We start from the raw sequence: 22,339 nt of genomic DNA, 5'->3' as shown, positions 1-22,339 counted from the left end.
TTTGCAGCTCCTTTTATGGGGAATTCATAACGGTGGACTGCAGAGAAAATATTAAAGACCATGTAATATCACAATTTATAAGGGTGAATAATTGTTTCCCTTTGTGATAGCCAGTGTGAAAAAACGTAATTCTCAATTAATTTAAATTACACACGCCCCCCCCTAAGGTAAATATTATATGATCCTTATCTGCTTGCCTTGGTAGATAAAGGGCAGACAATTAAACGAATTGAATAGTTTCACTATTACTGAATATATGAGAGTATATAGTTAGTTATTACAGGCAATTCCACACAGGTTACGAGTTTTAAGCTATTGTAATTTTGCAGAAAAACTCGTTTTTTTTAACGTTGAGCAGGAACAGAATTAGGAAACATGCTTAATGCTTGTGTTAAAGGTAGTCGTTTAAATGGCATGGTTTATACAAAAAGTGTAAATTGCATGAACTTTTTTTAAAATCAAGATAGTTGATATTGTAATGTTTTTGTATGAAAAGTGTTGTATAAATGTTTTTCTCATTTTATTTCTGTTTATAATGGGGGTATAACGATACATTCATTCATCAGTATTGAGTCTCAAGCTCGCGATGCATGCTTCAAAACATGTCCATAGTACGATAAAAAAAAATCATATATGTTGGACGTCATATTTTCACAAGAGCCATACAGCCACTATTGGCCACTACATTTGCCAAAATAAAAACTGATTCTTGAATGGAATCATCACCCTGAATTATGACAATAAATCGAATTGCTGGGAGGGTTAATCATTACATCCCTTGTTTGTTATTATTGTGGACTTTATAATTTAACATTTTGGTGCAAAGTGTTTGCCCCATCTTCTCTGGAAAAAGAGGCTCTGATTCAGTATGATGTGCATTGCATTAAATAAAAACCCGGATTTGGGCGTTGAACGATATATTGTGGCTAAAATATACTTAAGACATCAAAGGAATATACCAGAGATATACATTGAGTCATCAAGTAAAAGGGAAATTTGTCCTGTAAAACACACACTTTCAGTTTAAATGGCTTCAGAAAGTTTAGTATGTAATCATGGACAATATTTTGAAAAGTCAGATGATAAGGAATTGACAGTGTCAATCCAAAAATGCATGGTGATATGGGGCACCTCCGTGCGGACCCTGTAATTCGCAATGCACCGTAAAGAATCTCAATATCCTTGACGATAAATCAGTGCACAGCACACTTTAGGATAAATTATCCATGCAACTCCAGTAATCCGTGAACATTTGTGGATTATAGGATGAGCATGGCACTTGGCTAATGACGTCATAAATAAATGTAAAAACCTGCATATTATAGGGTGTTCACAACAATTTCAACCTAAATGGATAACATCTGGGAATATGGGTCTACAATAAAGGCAGATTGGAATTTTGGACTTAATATCCAAGTGAAAATAAAAAAAGCAAAAATCATTAAATACTTAACAGACCACATTAGCACAGTTAATGCTATGAACCAAAAACAATGATTGTTTTATGCACGTTTGTCTCTCTGCATCTCCATTGTCTCACTGCATTTTTATTTTTGTAACTCCATTTGTCTATCAGTATTTCCATTTGTTTATCTCCATTTGTCTCTTTGTATCTTCGTTAGTCTCTCAGTATCTCTGATTGTCTCTATCTGCATCTGTCGCTTTATCTCAGACTCACAAAGAGACATTTATAGAGATGTGTGTTTAAGTGCTTCAAACATGTATTTCTTTGTGTGTGTGAAGCACCGGAAAGGGAATTCTGGGGTATAAAAAAAAGCCGCTGTAGTTAAAAAAATACCTTGCCTTCGCAATTTCTTGCAAATTGTCGGAGGAAATAAGCCGCCTATAATATATAATCCGTAGACTTTCACAGATGATATACGTTTTAGAGGCCAGACAAATAATCTACCTGTGATAATGAAATCTTATGGTTTACTTGCATATATTAACAATTCTAATTAACAAAAATAGATGTATTTAGCTGCTGTGTTTTATTTGTATTATTTTATTATTCCCCTTCTACGTGACTTTACCGAAAGATTCAATAATATTTAGATGCTGTTTTTTATTTTAACTCTTTAATTGAAAATGGTAAGGGTTAAGGAATCACAATTTCCATCTGTCTGCGAGTGCTCTCGCGACCATAATTCTTAACCGATTTTGATAGGACAAGCATGAAAAGTTTTTCAGGGTTTTGAGAATGTTCAAACTGTTGGGCATGAAATCCAACATCTTCGAATAAATCGGAGCCATTTGCCCTCCCCAAATGAGGGGGTTGAGTTACCTTGCAATTCTCTAAGAGTTGAACACGTGTGAGGCTTTCGCGACCAATATTATTCACAATCAACGTTTTTGGGTTTAGATCGCGTTATTTATAAATGTGTCGTAAACCTCCACCACCCGACACGGCCAATCAGTAAAAAAGTGTCACGTTGAAAAAGGACAAATAGTTCACTGCCTTAGCCCACCGGTGTGTTGAAGCGTGAAACCACAACATTTACAATTTGAGTACGACGTTTCGCTGGTAATTGCATCCAGCATCATCGGGCAATTCTCTAAGAGTTAGAAATCTGTTATATGATACAATTTGAGCACCCCAAAATGGGGGAAGGTAATTTAAATAGCATTTCTAAAAAGTGGCAGAAAGCTGAAGTTCAAAACAAATAGCCAATGTGATGCTTATAACTAGAAAAGAAATATAATTTTGACCCTGAATTTGAGCCCATAAAAATACGCATTTTTATATAACATACAGGTAAAATAATGATTATTTAATCGCAGCAGTGATCCTTTATGTTATTCAGAGGAAGTGTAATTGTGATTACAAAAGTAATAACATGCAGATGTTCTACATTTCTATGTTCCATCAAATTTAAATAGGAATTCAATAACAAATCATAACAGAGTTTGATGCAGCCCTTCCATCAATATAAATCTTCCAACTGCAAACTCAACTTATTGTTGTAACTGTTATGCTATTTAGTGTCAATAACAATGTTAGGTACTGCATCAAAATAGTGTGTTTATTTAAGTTATTAATTCCTTTGAATTAATTCATACGAATTAATAACTGAATAATTAATAACACTGAGTGGTACGTCCACATGGCAAGCAAGAACATAGTATATATGCAAGTGCAGTACGGTATATCTGTAAAACGTGTTTATAGGAATATCTGATCAATACATATTGAAATGTAACGTTAACCCTTTCCGATTTTATTTAATCTCCATGATTATGAAATGTGCAAATTATTTTGATTTCACAGAATCTATGAGGCACGTGCATGAGCTACACGTAACCTGCATGTGTAGTAATTAGATGTTGAAAATATATTTCACTGGTTGAACACGGAAGTCAATTTCATTTTTAAGGAAGTAAAAGCTTTCTCAATGCTTAAAATGATTGAATGTCTTAGAATAAAATCATGATTGTGTTAATGGGGGATGCAAGATAAGGCAAATTCCTCGTAGAAAAAAGTCTACACCCAATTTAACAAATGTGAGATGTTATCCTTACCAACAACATACATTTTATTTTCCACCATGCCAATAAGAAGAGAAAGAGTCAATTCATTTTTTATGAATTGCACAACAGACCAGACGCTTTTTAGATTATAATTTGAGTATACCATGGTTCTATTGAGATCATTTAATTTAGAAATAAATGTATGAAATAGAAATATCTCTTGAACACTTAGAGTGCATCCTGCTAAAAAAGAGATATCCTGGTCATGTTTACCAGTCTCTGCAGACCAGCAGATTCACATCCTTAATCCATAGCTGTCGGTAACATAAACAACAATTCCGCATGTTAACTACCAGACAATTAAATGTGGTAAGTGGAACCTGCATACACTCCCGGCAACATGACAATGTCAGGGCCAACCCCGCGTGATTGGTGGTGACTGAGAAGCTTCAAGTAGCTATGTTTGCATTGGCAACTCTTCCTTGGCATCCTCACTGCCAGTGCCATTGAAATTGCTCCTACAGCAGCCATCAGTCGTGGCAACATCACATAGTGAGGTGTCTCGTGGGGGGTAGAAGCAGGGTTAGCAGCAATTGGGCAGCCAGATGTGAGAGTGGCTACGTGTGTACAACACCAAGTGTGTTTCCCACGGTGCATGCACCACTCTCCTATGCCCCACCGGTCCCCCCTGACTGTATCTTCTGACCAGCTCGGAACTGGTAAGACTGACATGCACATGGAAACAATGAGCCAGTGATTATTTTAGGCATGCAAACTCCCGTCGGCATACCCATAGATAATGCCACCCATGCACCCTTTAGCAGTCATGCTACAACAGCACGGGTTGGTTTTTGCCAGCTGTATGTGAAGATGGCAACTTGGATGTTGGTGTGAACTGCTCGCAAAAACAGCCATGAGCTGCTAGTCCCACCAAATTTGTATGCACATGTTAATCACATCTTTATTCTTCTCAAACATAACCCAACCCTGATATCTCTGTAGGATTAGTGCTCCATTGTTTAAATATCTTGTTCCATATGTTTCATGTTTAGAGCATGATGATAAATAAATGTCTCCCCACAGTTTGCATGTAAATGCGATTTAAACAGCTGGTTTCTGTTTGCAGCAAGATTTGTTTTGTTTATGTTGTGATGATAATTTTCAATTAATGTTTCATGTTTATTACATCTTGAGGATGCAGAACACATTTAGATGCTGTCATATCAAAATTGTATTGTTTTGAATGTCGGCCAACATATATTGACCACTTGACTTACTGTATAACCCCCAAATGTCCACAAATCAGAGCCTCTTAAATACGATTCATTCAGCAAGAGATTAAAACATTGAGTGTTACTCTCTCAAGATGACAGCGCCTAATCTCGCGCATTCGCAGGGCGTGGCAATTTCTGGTGTCACATTGAGAAGGGAACCAGCTCCCTCCGCTGGCATCTCTTATATCCCGAGTCAAGCCCCACTGGGCTAAGACGCTCTTTTTGAAGACTCACAGACGGAGGCTGTCCAATATCAAGTCCCATGTTGCACTCTTTTGAACTGTGTTTACTTACAAGTCCCATATTCTGTGTAATAGATTGTTTAAATATTTTTTTTTTTTTTACCAAATTGCCTAAATAACATCTAACTCGTAAATTGTAAGTGCACGTTGTATTAATATACTTCTCTGTGTAAAGTAATGCAACTGATATACGTAACAATGTGATTGGCAAATAACAGGCTTAAGAATGATGGGAAAACGGATTTATTCACGTAAATGATTACCTCTTTCAGTATGTTGCCATTGATGTTTCTAGGTCTTTTAAATGATCCTCCTTAACATGTATGCGAATTAAATACAAAGCTTAATCTATATGCCTGCATGTTTGCTTCCTGTATGTGGATGCATTGCAGAATATCGTTGCGTTGTGTATTCTGCTTATTCGTTATTTCTTATGGCTGTTTTCATTTTAGAAAGAAGGTGAAATGGTGGAAAGAAGACCCTTTTCCATACGCTCCTCACTCTCATGCCCCTGCCAGGTTTCCCTTCTCATGGTGGCAATGCTAACAGCAATATGGGGTACTGCAGAGTGCTGCCCCTCGCGCTGTGAGTGCTTGCCCTCTCCCAACTGGTCGGTTGTTTGTCATCGCAAGCGACTTCTTACCATCCCGGATGGAATACCCATAGATACAAGGGTATTGGATCTCAGCAAGAATCGTCTGAAGTGCATCAATTATGGAGATTTTTCAGGCTACCCACAACTGCAGGAGTTAGATCTCCATGAGAATGTAATCTCTAATATTGAGCCAGGCGCGTTCAACAACCTGCACCATCTGCACACTATTCATCTGCAAAGCAACCGCCTCAAGCTCATCTCCATGGGTGTGTTTTCTGGACTGCAAAACCTGACACAACTGGACATTAGCGAGAACAAAATAGTTATTCTACTCGACTACATGTTTCACAATTTGCACAACCTGCGTTGGCTGATGATGGCTGAGAACGATGTGGTCTACATCTCACAACATGCATTTAGTGGGCTATACAGTTTGGAACAACTGACATTGGAGAAATACAATTTAACTGTGGTACCCAGAGATTCTCTCATGCATTTGCATCGGTTGAAAGTGCTGAGACTCAAATACATGAATATACATTCCATCCCACCTTATTCCTTTAAACGTCTTGTACGGCTGAAGGTTTTAGAAATCGACCACTGGCCCTACTTGAGCCGTCTGCCTCCCAAGAGCCTCTATGGCCTAAACCTGACATCACTCTCTGTCACCCACTGCAACCTGACTACATTTCCGCATGCTGCCATGCACCATCTTGTATATCTACGCTACCTGAACCTCTCTCATAACCCTTTAGGTGTCATTGAAGCACATGCACTATCTGACCTTGTGCGGCTCACTGAGCTGCATGTCAGCAATGCACAGCTGTTAGCCATCGAGCCGCAGGCATTCAGTGGGCTTCTGCACTTACGCGTCCTGAACACATCTGGAAATCTTCTCACGACACTGGAAGAGAACGTTTTTCAGGCTCTGGGAAACCTGGATGTGCTCCGTCTGGATGGAAACCCGTTGGCCTGTGACTGCCGCCTGTTGTGGATCCTTCGCCGGCGACGTCGCCTCAATTTTGACGGACATCAGCCGATCTGCGCTACCCCGGACTACGTGCATGGGCAGGAGCTGAAGGTATAATGCAGCAGAGCCCACTGAGACACACCTCTTATATGCATTGGTGATGAGGTGCACTTCTTCACCCACAGGTCAAACCATACCCGTTAAATAAAATGTTCCTGGTACAAATCATGAGCTAAGGTAAGTGCACCAAAATATATTGTTGTACTGTACTTCTATGCCCTCAAATTTTTTTTTTCTCCCACCTTCACCCACCCACACCGACGAGTGTGGTGAAATATGGCCTAGATGCGTTGAGAAGGCCCTCGTCTAGCAGTGGATATGACATTATGACAAGTCATAGTCTCCTCACATTCTATTTAAAATGTTTGTGTCACCGGGTAGAGTGTCGTGGTTATCGTTTACGCTTGCGCTACGAACCCGGCCACCCGGGTTCAATTCCCCCTCACGGCCAACACCGGCGACGATTATCTGAACCGGTCCGGGGCCTCCCCTAGGTCGACTCAGCCTCAAACGAATATCTCGTGCGGTGTGTAAACATTGCCACTGGAGAGACAAAGGTGGCCGGGCGTGGTTTCGTTCGTTCAAGTCTTTCAGCTGCCATTTAGACAGGATTTATAAATGCAGCAAGCACCTTATAACGGCTCATGAATGTTGAGGACATCTGCGAAAGTGCTGCTGTCTCTTTTTGAGTGTCAGGAATCGCTGTCCACTGAAGCTAATGCTAGGTACCCATGGTGGCGAGATGTTGTCTCCCTCACATGGTATACAGGAGGTCGTGGGTTCGAACCCAACCCTGATGGAGTTTGCATGTTCTTATGGAATTTGAATGTTCTCCTCGTGGTCACGTGGATTTTTATCCAGGTCCTCCGGTTCCCCCCCCCCCCCCCCATTTAGAAACATGCGTTTAGAGTATTTACCTGCTATACATTTCCACATAAGCCACTTCGTTGAGCTATCCATTTGTGGCCAGGTCGCTTCTGAAAAAGAGCTATATCGCTCAGTGGGCCTTACTTCGTAAAGTAAAAAAATATATCATCCTTTGCCAGTACCAAAATATAATAATAGGGTTTTTCCCCTTTTTTCTGGCAACAAAACTGACACCTTTTGCAAGGAATCATTTATACATTAACCACAATACTTGCAGTCAAATGCAAACAAAAAACAATACTCTGATAATTGGTGCATTGTCCTTGAAACTGATTGGTGTTCGACTAGATGACTGGCTGCCCCGCCCATGCTGTTTATGCTGCATAAGCTCTCCTCCCAGAGGTGTGGACTCGAGTCATGTGACTTGGACTCGAGTCAGACTCGAGTCATGAATTTGATGACTTCAGACTCGACTTGGACTTGCATAACAATGACTTTGTCCCACCTCTGAGGTGTGGACTCGAGTCATGTGACTTGGACTCGAGTCAGACTCGAGTCATGAATTTGATGACTTCAGACTCGACTTGGACTTGCATAACAATGACTTTGTCCCACCTCTGAGGTGTGGACTCGAGTCATGTGACTTGGACTCGAGTCAGACTCGAGTCATGAATTTGATGACTTCATACTCGACTTGGACTTGCATAACAATGACTTTGTCCCACCTCTGTCTCCTCCCCCCAACTCTCATCCCCCACACACTCACGTTGGAAACCCTTATACGCATATTCTTTGGGTCTTTCGGTAAAGCCACGTAGATAGAAAAAAATAACAATATCACGACGTTTCGATCGCAACACAAGCAATCGTCTTCAGGTGAAAAAAGAGAATATTAATTCCTGCAGTCACGAAAGCTTTAAGTCAAGATTTGCCCTTATAAGCGGTTGCATTTGGAGGCTTGCCCTCTTTTCTCTCCGCCTGATGAAGACGGCTTGTGTTGCAATCGAAACGTCGTGGGTTTTTTGCTTTATTGTAATTTTGTTTTTTATTTTATTTTCTATCTAAGTGACTTTAGCTAAAGAACCAAGAATATGAATTCCTGCAATCACGAAAGTTTAAAGTCAAAAAATAGTTTCGTTAAATTTAAACTTTAATTGTGCCACAAAAGTAAAAATTGTGGTAAAGTTACGTAAGCAATGGTATCGATAGAAAAAAGGCATTCTTTTACCTGCCCTTTTTAAAATATGTATCCATATGGCTGGAATTATATTAATTATGGCGTGAGGGCTTTGTCATTAGCTGTAATAAGTCTGCTGTAATGAGTCTTCCTTGGCAACAATAACCACAATTGAAAACAAAAGAGAAATACACTTTTATAAAGTCACAAAGGGATTTAATCATTTAAAACATCATTAATAGTGTTCACTGAGTTTTTGTTATCTACAATCAGCACCATATTTGTATGGGTATGGTGTCATGGAACTCATTTAATTCAATGTCGTCCGTGTACATTACCAGCAATGCTGGTGATGTAAAGCTATTTTGTTGACTTCAATTACAGTTCATATTTTACTTTTTGTGGTCTTCATAATTGATGTCAGCATATTGAATATGAAGAGCTGACTTCAATAAGTTTGCCTTTGTGCATAGTTGACAATATGTACAAACATAAAGACATTGTTTTTCAATAGGTCATATTATATCAAGAATGGTTCTCAAAATGTCAATGGCATCTGTAGTCCCCTTTACCTATACAAACCAAACTTGCATTACAGAAATTAAGGATTGATAATATGTCACAACCTGTCTTTCAACACCTGATCATATAGGACAACTAATGACAGCTCTGTAAATTCACATCACAGAGTATCTAATTTGTATACATATATTAGACAGGTTATTCATCTGGTCTATTTATTTAGTACTGTACCCTGTTTGAATGCCAAGTTATATATTTTTGTCAATTACCTTATCAATTGCTCTTTTATGGTTATAAAACGTATAAGATATGTTACATTTAACAACTCTAAGGTGTACGCACAGAGAGTAGGAAGGCTCCCATCATTCCTTGCGTGCATGTCATGTGACCACATTGCATGTACAGTGCTCTCAGCCTTCTCTGAGCTTCTAATGATGAAGTTCTATTTCCAATCTAGCTGTGAATTTATCAACTTATTTTATGTAATTATTTGCACATTTTTGCAATTTTATATTTGCCTTTAATTCATTGTCCCATCATACCTCCTGCCACATTTTGGTTTTGATTATAATGTATGTATTATAAAACAGTCAAGGCACTAATTACATATATCTTCTGGGTACAGTATGTGAATAGCTCTTCAATTTCACTATTTCTAGCCCTTCGTCGTTCCATAAACAAGTCTTTTTAATAATTTAGTTCTTGGTTCAACTTTCTGCCATCATCTTCCATTCTGCCAACTATTTTTTATTATAACTTCTTAATATACATTAATCTCACTCTGTGATTTGAGCTACGTTCATAACCCCATTCATATTATATGTTTCAATATCACCTTGACATCATCTTGTACGACTTGCTGTTTTTTGACATACAATAATTAAATACCACTCATGAAGAAACTGAGCCAACGTCCTGCACTATGGAACTAATTCCCTAAATCAATCATCGACTACAAGTTAAACCCACGATGGATCAAAGGCAAGTGAGCTTTAACGTTTCAAGCCAGAATAGATTTTCCAGTAAAGAGGACCACACCTCAGAAGCCTAGAGAAGAGAGGTTATGATTGTTGCTGAGAAGATGGGGGGCTTCATGTTGAGTGACAGATTAGGCAGCTTCAACAGAGTGATATTCAACCGAGGAAAATATAATGCCACTCTATTTTGGGTGAAATCTCTGCCGCCAAATCAGTGTCCGAAGATTATCACTGTCCAGATACAGGAAGTCCACAACTCTGTCAAGAATCACTCCATTACTCACAAGGTATATTGAGAGGGTGGAATGATGTTTGATGATATAGAGTACCTGGGCAGGTGTTTAGGTGAGGCAAACCCCAGGTTCAACAGCAAAATCTCCAATTCCCAGAATGAGTATGAGTTAACAGGTTATATATCAGCATACATAACATGGTTGACTAATATCGAGCCATCTTTTGACCTCACCCAGGTACATTCAACCTTGCGAGATGGAAATTTTACTCGTAGGTGCCATAGAAAGCATATCGAACTACAGCGTTTAAAAGAAGATCTTAAATAGTGGAGTAGACAGATAAAATGCCTGTCGGCTAATTGCACTGACATTGTTTTTACACCCAGGAATTCAATTCCTGAGTGATCATGAGCAGCGGGTCAGGGACTCAAAAAGCATAAAATATATCCGAAAGCTCTGCCTTATTTATAGTATAATAGTCCTTGGCTAAGTCAATGAAGTAGAGGCATATATTCCCTTGGGAATCCCTACATCTTCGCTGGTAGAGACAGGCAGAGAATATGGCATCTGTGTAGGACCGCCACTGCCTGAAACCATACTGGACATCCGCAAGGTTCTTGTCAGCATGCCTGGCAAGGCAATTTAAAATAATCATTCGATAATTATCTTTCCCAGGATGTTGACGATGGAGATGCCCCAGTAGTTATTAAAATCACTGCAGCCCCTCTTCTTATAAAGGTGGGTCATCAGGGCATCCTTCAAATCCTGCAAAACATGTCCTGTGGTCCATGCAGGAGCCTCTACAACCAACAATAACAGCCCATACATGTACAAAGACAAAGCCTTAACAGACTTGGGGCAAGTGCTGTTAGCGAGCACCTATAAAAGCCAGCACGGCACGCGAGGGGGTGGGTGGCCAGCACCAGGCCCGGTCGCCTTTGTCTCCCCAGTGGCGATGTTTACACACCACACCAGTTACTAATTTTAGACTGAGTCGACCTAGGGGAGGCTCAGGACCAGTTCAGATAATCGTCACTGGTGTTGGCCGCGAGTGTGAATCGAACTCGGTTCGCCAGGTCCGTAGCGCAGCGTGATAACCGCTACACTACCACTCCTCACATACATGTACATACTCACACATGCACAGACATAGACTATACATACAAAGTTTACACATACAAAGTTTACACATACATACACATAGATACATATATACACACACAACCACAAAAACAAAGATCCCCGTATAGTCTTAACATAACGTTATCGCAAGTGCTGTTAGCAGGCACCTATGAAGGCTGCCACGCCTCATCCGGCTGAGTTGGTCTAGTGGAGGCTCAGGACCATTTCAGATATTAGCCACTGATGTTATCCATGTTCACCGTGGCTGGGAAGGAAACTCATATATACTGGATATATGCATATATATTTTAACACATACATATACAACATTACATACAATCTTAATTTTAGAACTTTCGTGACTGCAGGAATTATTAGTTGGTTCTTTCGGTTAAGTCACGTCGTAATATGCTATTATTTAATTTATTATTTTATCTTTAGACGTGACTTAACCGAAAGAACCAAACATTACATACATTGTAATATGAACAATTCTGACTGACTGGCTAAGTTACTGATGAAAATTCGAATTATGTTCTCAAAGTGATAAAATTAGTCAACTAAAATTATTTTTGCATGTTCTGTTTTTAAATCTTAGTCAATGAAAATGAATATCTCTAAATTTTCAATGGTGCATAATGCAGATATTTCAATCGTGAAAACTACTTTTTGGTAACTTTTTGAACTTTTGATGTTGAAGCCAAAAGAAAATCGGGCAAAGCCATTGACCATTTAGCACATATATTCACTCACAGCCATATTTACATTCACATAAACACACTCTTCCAGCAGCAAGAGCAGCATTATGAACAGCAGTAGCAACAAAAAAAGTGGAAACATTTGGCAGTGGTCCATGCTTTGAATACAGTGGTTTGAAGTCATGGGAAGGTGGCTCATACAAATGTGCGTAACTCCCAATCCCTATGGATTGTAAGATGGCCAGGCAATGATAGTACAACAAGTGGGTATGTCAACTCTTATTTGCAGAACTCATTTGCATGAGATTACTCTTGGAGCCCCAGTGTTTTGTTTCTGCAGATAAAAAACACTATCTGTGTAGCTTTCCTGAATAATCGTCATCAGTGGCCAGAAATTGAATTGCAGTAACTACGTTCATGGCACAGAATGCTCACCAATGCACCCATTTATGTGGCTTAATATACCAATGATGACGGGTGAGTAATGCATTGACAGGCTCATTGTCTCACCTGGAGTAATATTGCTTGACAGTTTGACTACTTGCTTCAATTGAACCTTATGGCGGTATCCCGGGGTAACATAGTATCCCGGCTCTCGCATCATGTCCGTGATGCAGTAATTTTTAGTCTGTGGATGGTCGGCAATGCAGCAATCGACTCATCTCGACGAGCTGTACACGATATGGTGCATACGAGCATTCATGGTTTCACCGCAATCGTCCTCGCTGCGTTTCGACATCGCAGAGTAGCCCGGATTGATTGGTACCCCAGTCGCGGAGTTAAGTACACCCCTGGAAAAAGTATCCCAGAAATAAAATATTTAATTGCATCGGCCATTTTGTATTATTTGGTACCCCAGGGTACCGCCATAAGGATCAATTGTTGCTCAATTGCTCGCGTGACTGGTTGATTGCTTCATTGGTTTACTGATTGCTAGAACATTGCTTGATTGTTTAATTTAATGATTAGTTAATCGTTTTACTGATTTATTGGCAAATTTCCTGATTGAACTATGAACCTACCAATTTAGATTCGATCTCCTGGTCACGGATAATATGAGTGGCGAGTGACAACTGAATCAATCCTACCAGCCCTCACCTTCACCAACCCGTACTGATTGGTGTGGAAGCGTTTGGTCGACAGCCCCCATAACCAGCATGATGAGGAGGGCTTCATTTAACAGTGAACTTAAAAAGAGCTGTCGGAAGTTGTGAGCATTATTATCATGTCTGGGGCCAATAGAATGGGCAACACTATGTCATGATAACTGTGCTGTAGTGGTGTGAGACAGATATAAACCTGATTGTTAGCTCCAGCCCATAGCTATGGCGGATTCCCCCTTTCCCTGCCTATAAGCTATGATTAACGAGAAAATTGTGAGCAGGCTAACATCACACCCATTCTATAAGCGAGCAGAGTGAGCCACCACGCGCTGCAATTGCAAAGCTTCGCTTTCATGGGTAATACCCAGTGACGGAACTGTCTGTCGCTCGCCAGGAAATCCACTAGGGTCATGAATTGTGCCCCTGAAGTAGAGCCAGACATTATTCACAGCAGGATTAGATTTTTTTGATTGGAGAAATGATAGCTTGAACATAAATGGAGAAATGATTAGCCCTCTCAGATGCTGAGGTTGCCTCGTCGTTTTGAAAACTAATGAAAATGAATTACAGGGAATGATTGAAGTACTGTACAAAGGCTACTTTGAACTTAAAAGAGCAAAACTAAAAGAATGTACAACAATTTTACGAAACAATAAAATGTCTGTTGGAGGGATACAACTCATGATTATAATCATATTTGTAATGCACAATTCACGGGCCTCAGAGAGCAACCTATAGAAACACCTTTACAGGTGTATACATTATCTAGATGTACTTTACAATAAAAAAGGCAATCGATATTAAAACCACTCAAATTAATTAATGTGAAAGGAGGTCGCACAAAAATTATTTAAAGGGAATATATCGTAAAAAGTATAAGTTTTGGATTGAAGGCAGCATGTAGAGATATACACTGAAATTGTGTTGAGGTTTTAATGTCTAGAGAAGGAAATGTATTTCATTAATGTCCCCATTTTAACTTAGTATTGTATAGTTTATTAAATATAGAGGGTGAGGTAAATAAGCAAACATGGATACAATTTTCAGCAACCACAAAAGATAAATATATGTTGATTTAAAGAATAGGTATAAAAAGGAGATGCTAAACAAAATGATTGAACACACAGAACTCTAAACAATCAGGAAGAGAATGATGAAAATCATAGAACACAACAGAAAATTGCAGATGTCATAACAAGCAATGGAAGTGAGCAATAAAGCAGAAATAGGTTTGACAATAGGCAATTCACAAAAGGTAGCCATTGGAGAACAAGATGGAACTTTAACCCATGACAGATAAAGAATCTCTAAATAATTGGAAGAATTGTACGGAGATCTCTATCATAAAATAATGTATCCGAGGCATCAGATCATTTCTCAGATGAGGAATACCAGATGGGTGACTTCAAGTAAAATCTACGCTTGATAGTATAGTATGGTATAACTGTGGCAACCATCAAAAAAGCACTTCATGTTGACAAAATACATTCAATATTTCACTTATAAAAGTATTACTCAAGACAATCCTCATTTCAAAAATGCTGATAAAAGTGACATTAAATAACTACACACCCATTATTATATTACCTCATGTATATAAATAGTTCACATACATCATTGTAAATATCCAAAGTCTCACAACCCAAAGCCTAAATACTGTAATGGTATATTTATAATTTCTTCACTGTTTCTTATAGTGAAAATGGGAGATCCATTTCAACTACAAAAAAATATTGAAGTTATTGCCTTGAAACAACTTCATAAATACGTAGATACCTGAAGGGCTGGAATTGGGAAGACATTACTGGGGGGACACGTGAATGCTGCGAGGCAAAACATGTGTAGTGACATAGGACGTCACTACTGTGTCGGCCCGTACGAGGGCTGGGAGGCCCAAGGGGGTGCCTGGGGGGTCACGTGGTGGAGGGACCCAGACCTCCCGTGAGGTGGGGGAAGGGAGGCGTGGCCTGGGAAGGGAGGCATGGCCTGGGAAGGGAGGCGTGGCCTGGGAAGGGAGGCGTGGCCTGGGAAGGGAGGCGTGGCCTGGGAAGGGAGGCATGGCCTGGGAAGGGAGGCGTGGCCTGGGCGGAGCCGGCCACGCCAGAGCAGATATAAGCGTGGTGCGAACGCAGAGCGAGGCTGTTGAACTCCGAAGTGAAGACGATATCATCGGTCCTCAAGTCCCAGGTCGTCGTCCTGGACCAGGCAGTTCGTCGCCTGCCTGGTCCGCTCTGTGTCGTGTTCCAGAGTGTTAGTGAGTTGAGGAAGGTGGTCACCACCTCATGTACGGTGTTATATTACTTACCGTTTAATAAATAGTGTTGCCTCCAAGCTGTGTGTGTGTGCACCTAATTCGAACCCACTACACATGTATTATATATACCAAGGGTCGAGAGGACCCCCATATGAAGTTTTATTTTATAGAGAGAAGCCATGTTTTACAGGTAACTGCCTTATAATAAAGCCATTACAATATGGAACCCTCATCTCATCCAACAAAGAACCTTAATCTCATTTTATATGTATGTATGTACGTGTTAAACTGATATGTATTTATGTTGAACTTCTTTGAAGCCTTGTCTCATCTGAAACACAACTCTAATCTCTCCCTGTTTTGGCCTCATTCTAAATTGTAATATTGCTGCCCAACTCTACGTGAAATTGTATTTGCTATTCATCATTATCTTATCCTCTTTACACCTCTTAACACGACATTAGATATTAACTTAGTTGAATGATCTTCCTAAAAATTCCATGGACTTGTTGGCCGCATACGACTGGATGGAACATGTCAATCAGCCCACACACACGGCAGGACACACACTGGAAGTGTTATTATTTACACAACACAAATAGTCTAGGTAGGCTGTCATTATTTACACAGATTTATTACCCAGTTTTAGTGACCTGTTATGACTGGGACAATTGGGGAAGATATGCGAGTTGGTGGGAGTCATGCTTTTGAGCCTGTCTTGGGGCTTGTGGAATCTAAAAGTGAATTCTATCAGCATTGTATTGCATATATTTTGGGGGAAAAAACCTATCAAACCACCTTAAGGTCGTGCAATATCATGCAACCAAATGGGATCTGCAACCATGTGGGAGGAACATGAGACAAGTCATCAGTGATGTCATCATCATCAAATCATCAGACCTCATATATGACCGACTCATTGTTAATAACTCTTGCCAAATATTGTTCAAAATTGGACTCCTTGTATTCATCATTGCTCCTACCAACCTGTTACATTCACATGTTCCCTGCTCTAGCAGCCTAGGCCTTAAGTGAAAACCCCTAGTCAACTTCGACAACACTGAATGGTGGTTCTTCCTCTGCTGCAGCTCCCATGCCTGAAAATACTCTCTTCCCCTTTAGTATGACTTTGAGAGATGTAATTGTATGTACAGGCGTGTATGGTTGGGAGAGTTGCGACGTCAGCAAAGTTACATCGTATATAAATGGCTAAATCAAAATAAAACTAGCTTTTAAAAATATGAGAGTACAACCATATTACTTGTGCAGTTATTTAGTAATTTAGCATGAGTAAATATTTGAACATTTATTGCAGAAATAATCTTTTCACTATAATTTGCAAATATTCTGCAGCATGAATATAATCACTTCATGCTGCAGATCATTTTCAAATGTGAATGTCTTAGGTAATCCATTGGTAATACAAATTACTTAACAAATGGCTTTAATCTGCTTTTTTTAACACAATGGATGCTGGCCATACATTCCTTCTCTGCTGGGAAATCACACAAAGTTAGTACCCAGCTATGGATAACAGCCGGTGCTTACTACTGGATTCTCATCTCTGTTCATAACTGGAGGATAACGCTGGTGCCCCTGTTGAGTATTACTTGGCAGCCAATCATCTGCGAGGGGTGGACCCCATACTTGTGTTATGCAGTAAGATGATGCCTGAGCTCAACCCACACATGATTGGCCATGGCTGCAAGGTTCATATCTGCATCTATGCACTTCTAAGTGTAATGCATTGCTCTGCAACGTCGAGCTTGCAGAGGGGAACCCACACCCAGGTACCACACTATTAAAAACAAACTAGGCCTGCCTTCACAACAGTCATAACGGGTGGTAACACAGCGGGAGCTCACTGTGAGGAGAGGGCAGAGAGGGAGCAGGGTGGGTGGGAGTAGCTGGGAGGTTGGCTGTGTCCCTGAGGCCCACATTTGTTGCTTGTGGTGCTTGTGTCACTTACCTGTATGCTGCTGTGATCCTCTGGTGTAAATTCCCTGCAGGTCAAAACTTCCGGTAATTAACAAACACCCACATTGAGTGCTAGCACAAATTGAAATATGTTGAACATGCAAATTCATCTCGGCACACCTACATATCACCCTGGCCACTCTAACTTTACCAGCCTTGCTAGTATGTGTGTTTAACTTCCTTCGCACTGTTCGTAGCCAACCGTGTTAATCAGAGGTGCGGGAAATCGGAGGTGCGGGTGCCAGTAATGGCACAGCCTGATAAATTATTGGTGAGATGGGAATCTGATAACCTGTTATTAGTATGAAAGTGACAAAAAAACTGCTGTTGGTTGCTAGTTCATGCCACAAACAGTTTTTTTTTTTAAAAACGGCTATTATTTATCGTTCTCCCATGATATAGTTCTGTGCTCTCAAATTTCTTCATATATTTTAAATATTTATATACTTTACATTATTAATACATGTGTTTATCCATTTTTGTTGCTCAAGGTTTTGCTTTCGTCTCAATTCATGTTTTTAGAAAAATGTTGATATGCCAACACAATGCAGGAAACATCTACAGAGTGTGAGTCAATCTGACTTTGCTCGGATGCAGAGACATTGTATGAAACATTACTGTGGCATGTTTTTTTTCTCTTACATTTCCATGTTATTATTTGAACATGGAGATGGGGAGTGTCGGCTGCCTTGAGTGCTGAGCATACAACTGAATAAATAGTACGCGATTTATATACAATATACAGTAATTCACTTCCGTGAAACAAGATTGATGTAGACGGCGTTATTGGTAGGTCTGATTATCCGTCTTTATCCACATACATTATTTGTACATATTATATGTTTCTTTCGGTAAAGTCACGTAGATAGAAAAAATAATTTAAAAAAATAAAGTGAATAAAAATAGCGGTCGTCATCACCTTTGCCGAATGACCGCTTGTGTTGTGATCAAAACGTCGTGATATTTGTATTCACTTTATTTTTATTACTCTTTTTTTCTATCCACGTGACTTTACTGAAAGAACCATAGAATATGAATTCCTGCAGTCACGAAAGTTTTAAGTCAAAATTATTTGTACAATTATCTGTAGATAAATGCAGTTAATAGGGCTAATTTGCCACCACTTATAGATGACTACTCTAGTTCATGCAAAGGAGGAATGTTGTGCTTCTGGAATAGAATTCCGGGTGCGTCATGGAGAGATCAAATATGAATACAGTACTCCCTCGGTTAACGTTTTTAAACCGTTCCATGAAACTGTGAACTGAAATAACTGTTAATAGAATTCACTTATAAGTTGAAAAACAAGTAAAAACCACTGAGTCTGTAAGAGAGCTGTTTCCACTGTCAAAAGAGAAAACAATGTAAACATAGCCAGTCGAAATCTAAACGCTCATAAAAGGGCGTCGCTGATTGGCTTTGGGCATGCTCAGCCCACTTATGGGCGTTCGGATTGGCCAATATTGGTGCCAGCATGCATAACGTAAACACACCATTAATCAAAAATTCACGTTAGTCTAAACCATGGGGGAGGCAAAATGTTAACCGAAAAACCGTTAGCCGAGGGACTACTGCAGTATACATTTTTCACTACCCTTGAGTGACTCTTATTATCTATAGAATAACACGGACAATAGGAATACTTCACTCATAGGTCATATAATTTTATAGGATCGATTTATGTGGAGTATTGGACATTCGGCCTTAGATGACAGGAGTAATCACAATGTATACTGTCAGTAGTGGAATAGTGCATTGTTCCATAAATTAATGTTGAATCATAAGGTCACAGTAATGCGCGAAATCACTTGTATAAAATACTTTAAAAATCACATATGTTGTATCTTCTCCAACTCACAATGACCACAACCCAACATGGCATGAGGAGGCCTTCATCTCGCAATGGGTTGACATAGAGCAATATGTAATAGGTTTCACTTTATTCCTGCAGCCACGAACAGCACTAAAATTTACATTGATGTACGAATAATTATTTATTTTGAATTGCAATAATCCCTGGGTTTTGTGGTGAGGGGGGGTGAATCATTCCAAGGTCAGATAACAATGGTTGGAACATGACAGCGCTGCTTGTGATTCACACTGCTTGTGGTGTAGAGAAATACCAGAATGTTTTATTACAGCAGTATTACAAACATGAGTTACAATATATTTTAAATGTATGGTGAACTTCGTTTGCGCCGTACATATGCAACCATGCTAATTGAGTTTAAAAATAAAATACAAATATTCAAAACATCTGCTAATTTATTTTGTATTGCTTCATGCAAAAATCAGTGAATTTCATTCATTGTAGATTGAAGATCATTGATTTACAATGTACCGTATTTGTATATAACCTAACCATGGATTTTGTTCATATACATTTCTCTTTTCTCGGCAGGATTTTCCAGAAATTTTGCTGCCAAATCATTTCACATGCCAGCGAGCGCGCATTCGTGAGAAGGAGCCCGAGCATTACATTGTCATGGAAGGGCACTCAGTACGCTTCCCATGTCAGGCAGAGGGTGACCCTACGCCACGCATCCATTGGGTTTCTCCACAGCGCAAAGTTTTGCTGAGCAGAAGTGTGGGTCGCTTGCTCGTCACAGCCGATGGTTCTATCGAGGTGCGCTATGCACAGACACAGGATGGAGGCACCTACACATGTGTAGCTACAAATGCGGGTGGCACTGATAGCTACACTGTCACACTTTTTGTGCGCAAGATTGAACACGATGCCGGCCCACTTTCCAATGGTAGCGACCCACAGCAATTGAACTATTCCAGCTACTCTCGCAATGGCACATTGTTCACCTACCAAAAGTTGGTATTCGATGTTAAAATTGTGGTGATGGCTATAGTGATGGGCTGCTGCTCCTTTCTGGGTGTGGTGCTGCTTTGCCTTTTCCTGCTCTGTATCTGGAGCAAGGGCAAGGGTCGCTACCGGCACACAGCAATCTACATTGATGTTGCACCCAGACACTCGAGTGCTGCAACTGTCAGCCAACCAAAGACTCCAACGAAGATTAACATGCGGATGCTGTGATCCTATCGTTTTCGCCTATTAAAAATGACAGCTTGCAAGCCACTAAATGTTTCAAATTGATACTGTTTCAAGATTTAAATGCATTGAACTTCTTTGATGAAGAGACTTTTTGGATGCAAGCTTCCTCTTGGGGTTTCATTATTAACTCTATTCAACTGCTGTATATGAGCCTCATTGCTTACAGGTTTAACTAAAATGGTACTCAATATGTGGAATTTATGAATTTGTTTAATAAACTTGTTATCTTGATGTTATAAGTAGTTTATATAATTTTAAGTGACTAAAAAGTTGTTACACAAAGGTACTAATTTCAATTTTACATTGAAAAGTATATTGTTTCTCTTAAAAATTAGATAAACAAATTATAAAAGAATATATATCCTGATGGTATTATTTTAATATTTCAACTATTTACATTAGGCTGTGTTGTGGATTTTTGACATCGTGTTACATTCTCATCAGCATTACAATTGCAATTGTATTCATTTTTACATTTTCTAACAATTAAAAATGACATTAACATTATAAGATTGTTTATCGCACTGTAAAAGATGATAATAAAATAAATATAAACCAAAATTAATAGTTATGTTGTTCTAACTGTCGTAACCATTGTAATCATTGTGAAGATGTTGATTTAAAAAAATCATGTTACACAGAACATTCCACCAGAGTGTACACTGGAACTAATCACCCAAATACCCATTCTGTTCTGTAATGGTAAAAAAAAATCCTAAAAACATTAAAAATCATTATCCAATTCTAAGCCAGTCTCATTCTCTGTGCCCTTTCTGCTCTGAAGGAAGGCAATTTACTGATTGGCATGATGCTTTTTTCAGTATAATTTTGACCTTGCTTGATCTTCCCGGCATACAGAAACAAAACATGTGGGCCCCTCATTGTTAAGTGGACTGTTCATGGCTGATGATGAAGATGATCATGTGTGTAGAACACGCACCTCTTTCTCCAGTGATATGCTATTACAAGCCGACTTGGTGCTGGCATGGACATGTAGAATTTCGAAAATTGCATGTCGCTCTCCGCTCGATCACTACGTGTGCCCGACGTCTGTCATGACTCAATAAGAACCGCAGATGCGTGAGGCTCTGGTTCAAATACTCGTGCGGAGTACCTGGCTTGGCCAATTAACTAAGAACGGGAAGATGTGTGTGTGTTTCGTGTGTATATGTTTAATTGGTAATTGTTCGGGTGGCATCTGTTCGTACGTCTATTTCGTATTTTTATTTCTTTGTCTACTGTGTTAATTTCAATGTCCATGTATCTGTCTATTTGATCTATGTTGACGTCTGTGTGTGTGTTTGTGGTAGTGCAACGGTTAGCGAGCTGCGCTACGAACCCGGCAACCTCAGTTCAATGGCAGCTCAAAACCAACACCAGTAACGATTATCTGGAGCGGTCCTAAGCCTCCCCTAGGTCGACTTAGCCTCAAATGAGTACCTGATGCAAGTGTGGAAACATCGCCACTAGAAGATAAAGACGGCCGGGCGTTGTTGGCCACCCACCCCCTCGTGTGCCATGCTGACCTTCACAGATGCTTGCTAACAACACTTGCCCCAACCGTTTGTTAAGGCTATACGGGGGGTCTTTGTATTTGTTGTCTATGTGTGCCTGGGGAATGGATGAGGTTCAGGACTGTGGCTCATGCAGCTGCAATGCCTGCATTTGGTACACAGTCCAAACCTTCCACAGAGACTCTTGCTGAGAGAAAGCAACAGGCCCACTTCCACCGTCTA

General features: G+C 39.8%; 1 protein-coding gene across 2 annotated transcripts in view; it reads left to right on the top strand.

Annotated features, from left to right (window-relative positions):
* The window catches only part of LOC133346412 (leucine-rich repeat and immunoglobulin-like domain-containing nogo receptor-interacting protein 1), a 188,019-nt gene extending 166,692 nt beyond the window's left edge, over positions 1-21,327 (top strand). For both annotated transcript variants that reach the window (XM_061557947.1, XM_061557948.1), the window contains exons 3-4: positions 5,437-6,660; positions 19,941-21,327. In XM_061557947.1, coding sequence (XP_061413931.1) covers positions 5,437-6,660; positions 19,941-20,585 — 1,869 coding nt within the window. In that variant the 3' untranslated portion in view covers positions 20,586-21,327. The remainder of the gene's footprint in view (positions 1-5,436; positions 6,661-19,940) is intronic.
* Positions 21,328-22,339: the final 1,012 nt, after the last annotated feature.

This window comes from Lethenteron reissneri, chromosome 24 (assembly GCF_015708825.2).
Source record: "Lethenteron reissneri isolate LAM-NWPU_2019-01 chromosome 24, ASM1570882v1, whole genome shotgun sequence".
Classification (NCBI taxonomy): Eukaryota; Metazoa; Chordata; class Hyperoartia; order Petromyzontiformes; family Petromyzontidae; genus Lethenteron; species Lethenteron reissneri.
Note: the sequence above shows the minus strand (reverse complement) of the source record. Positions and strands in the feature narration are given on the sequence as shown.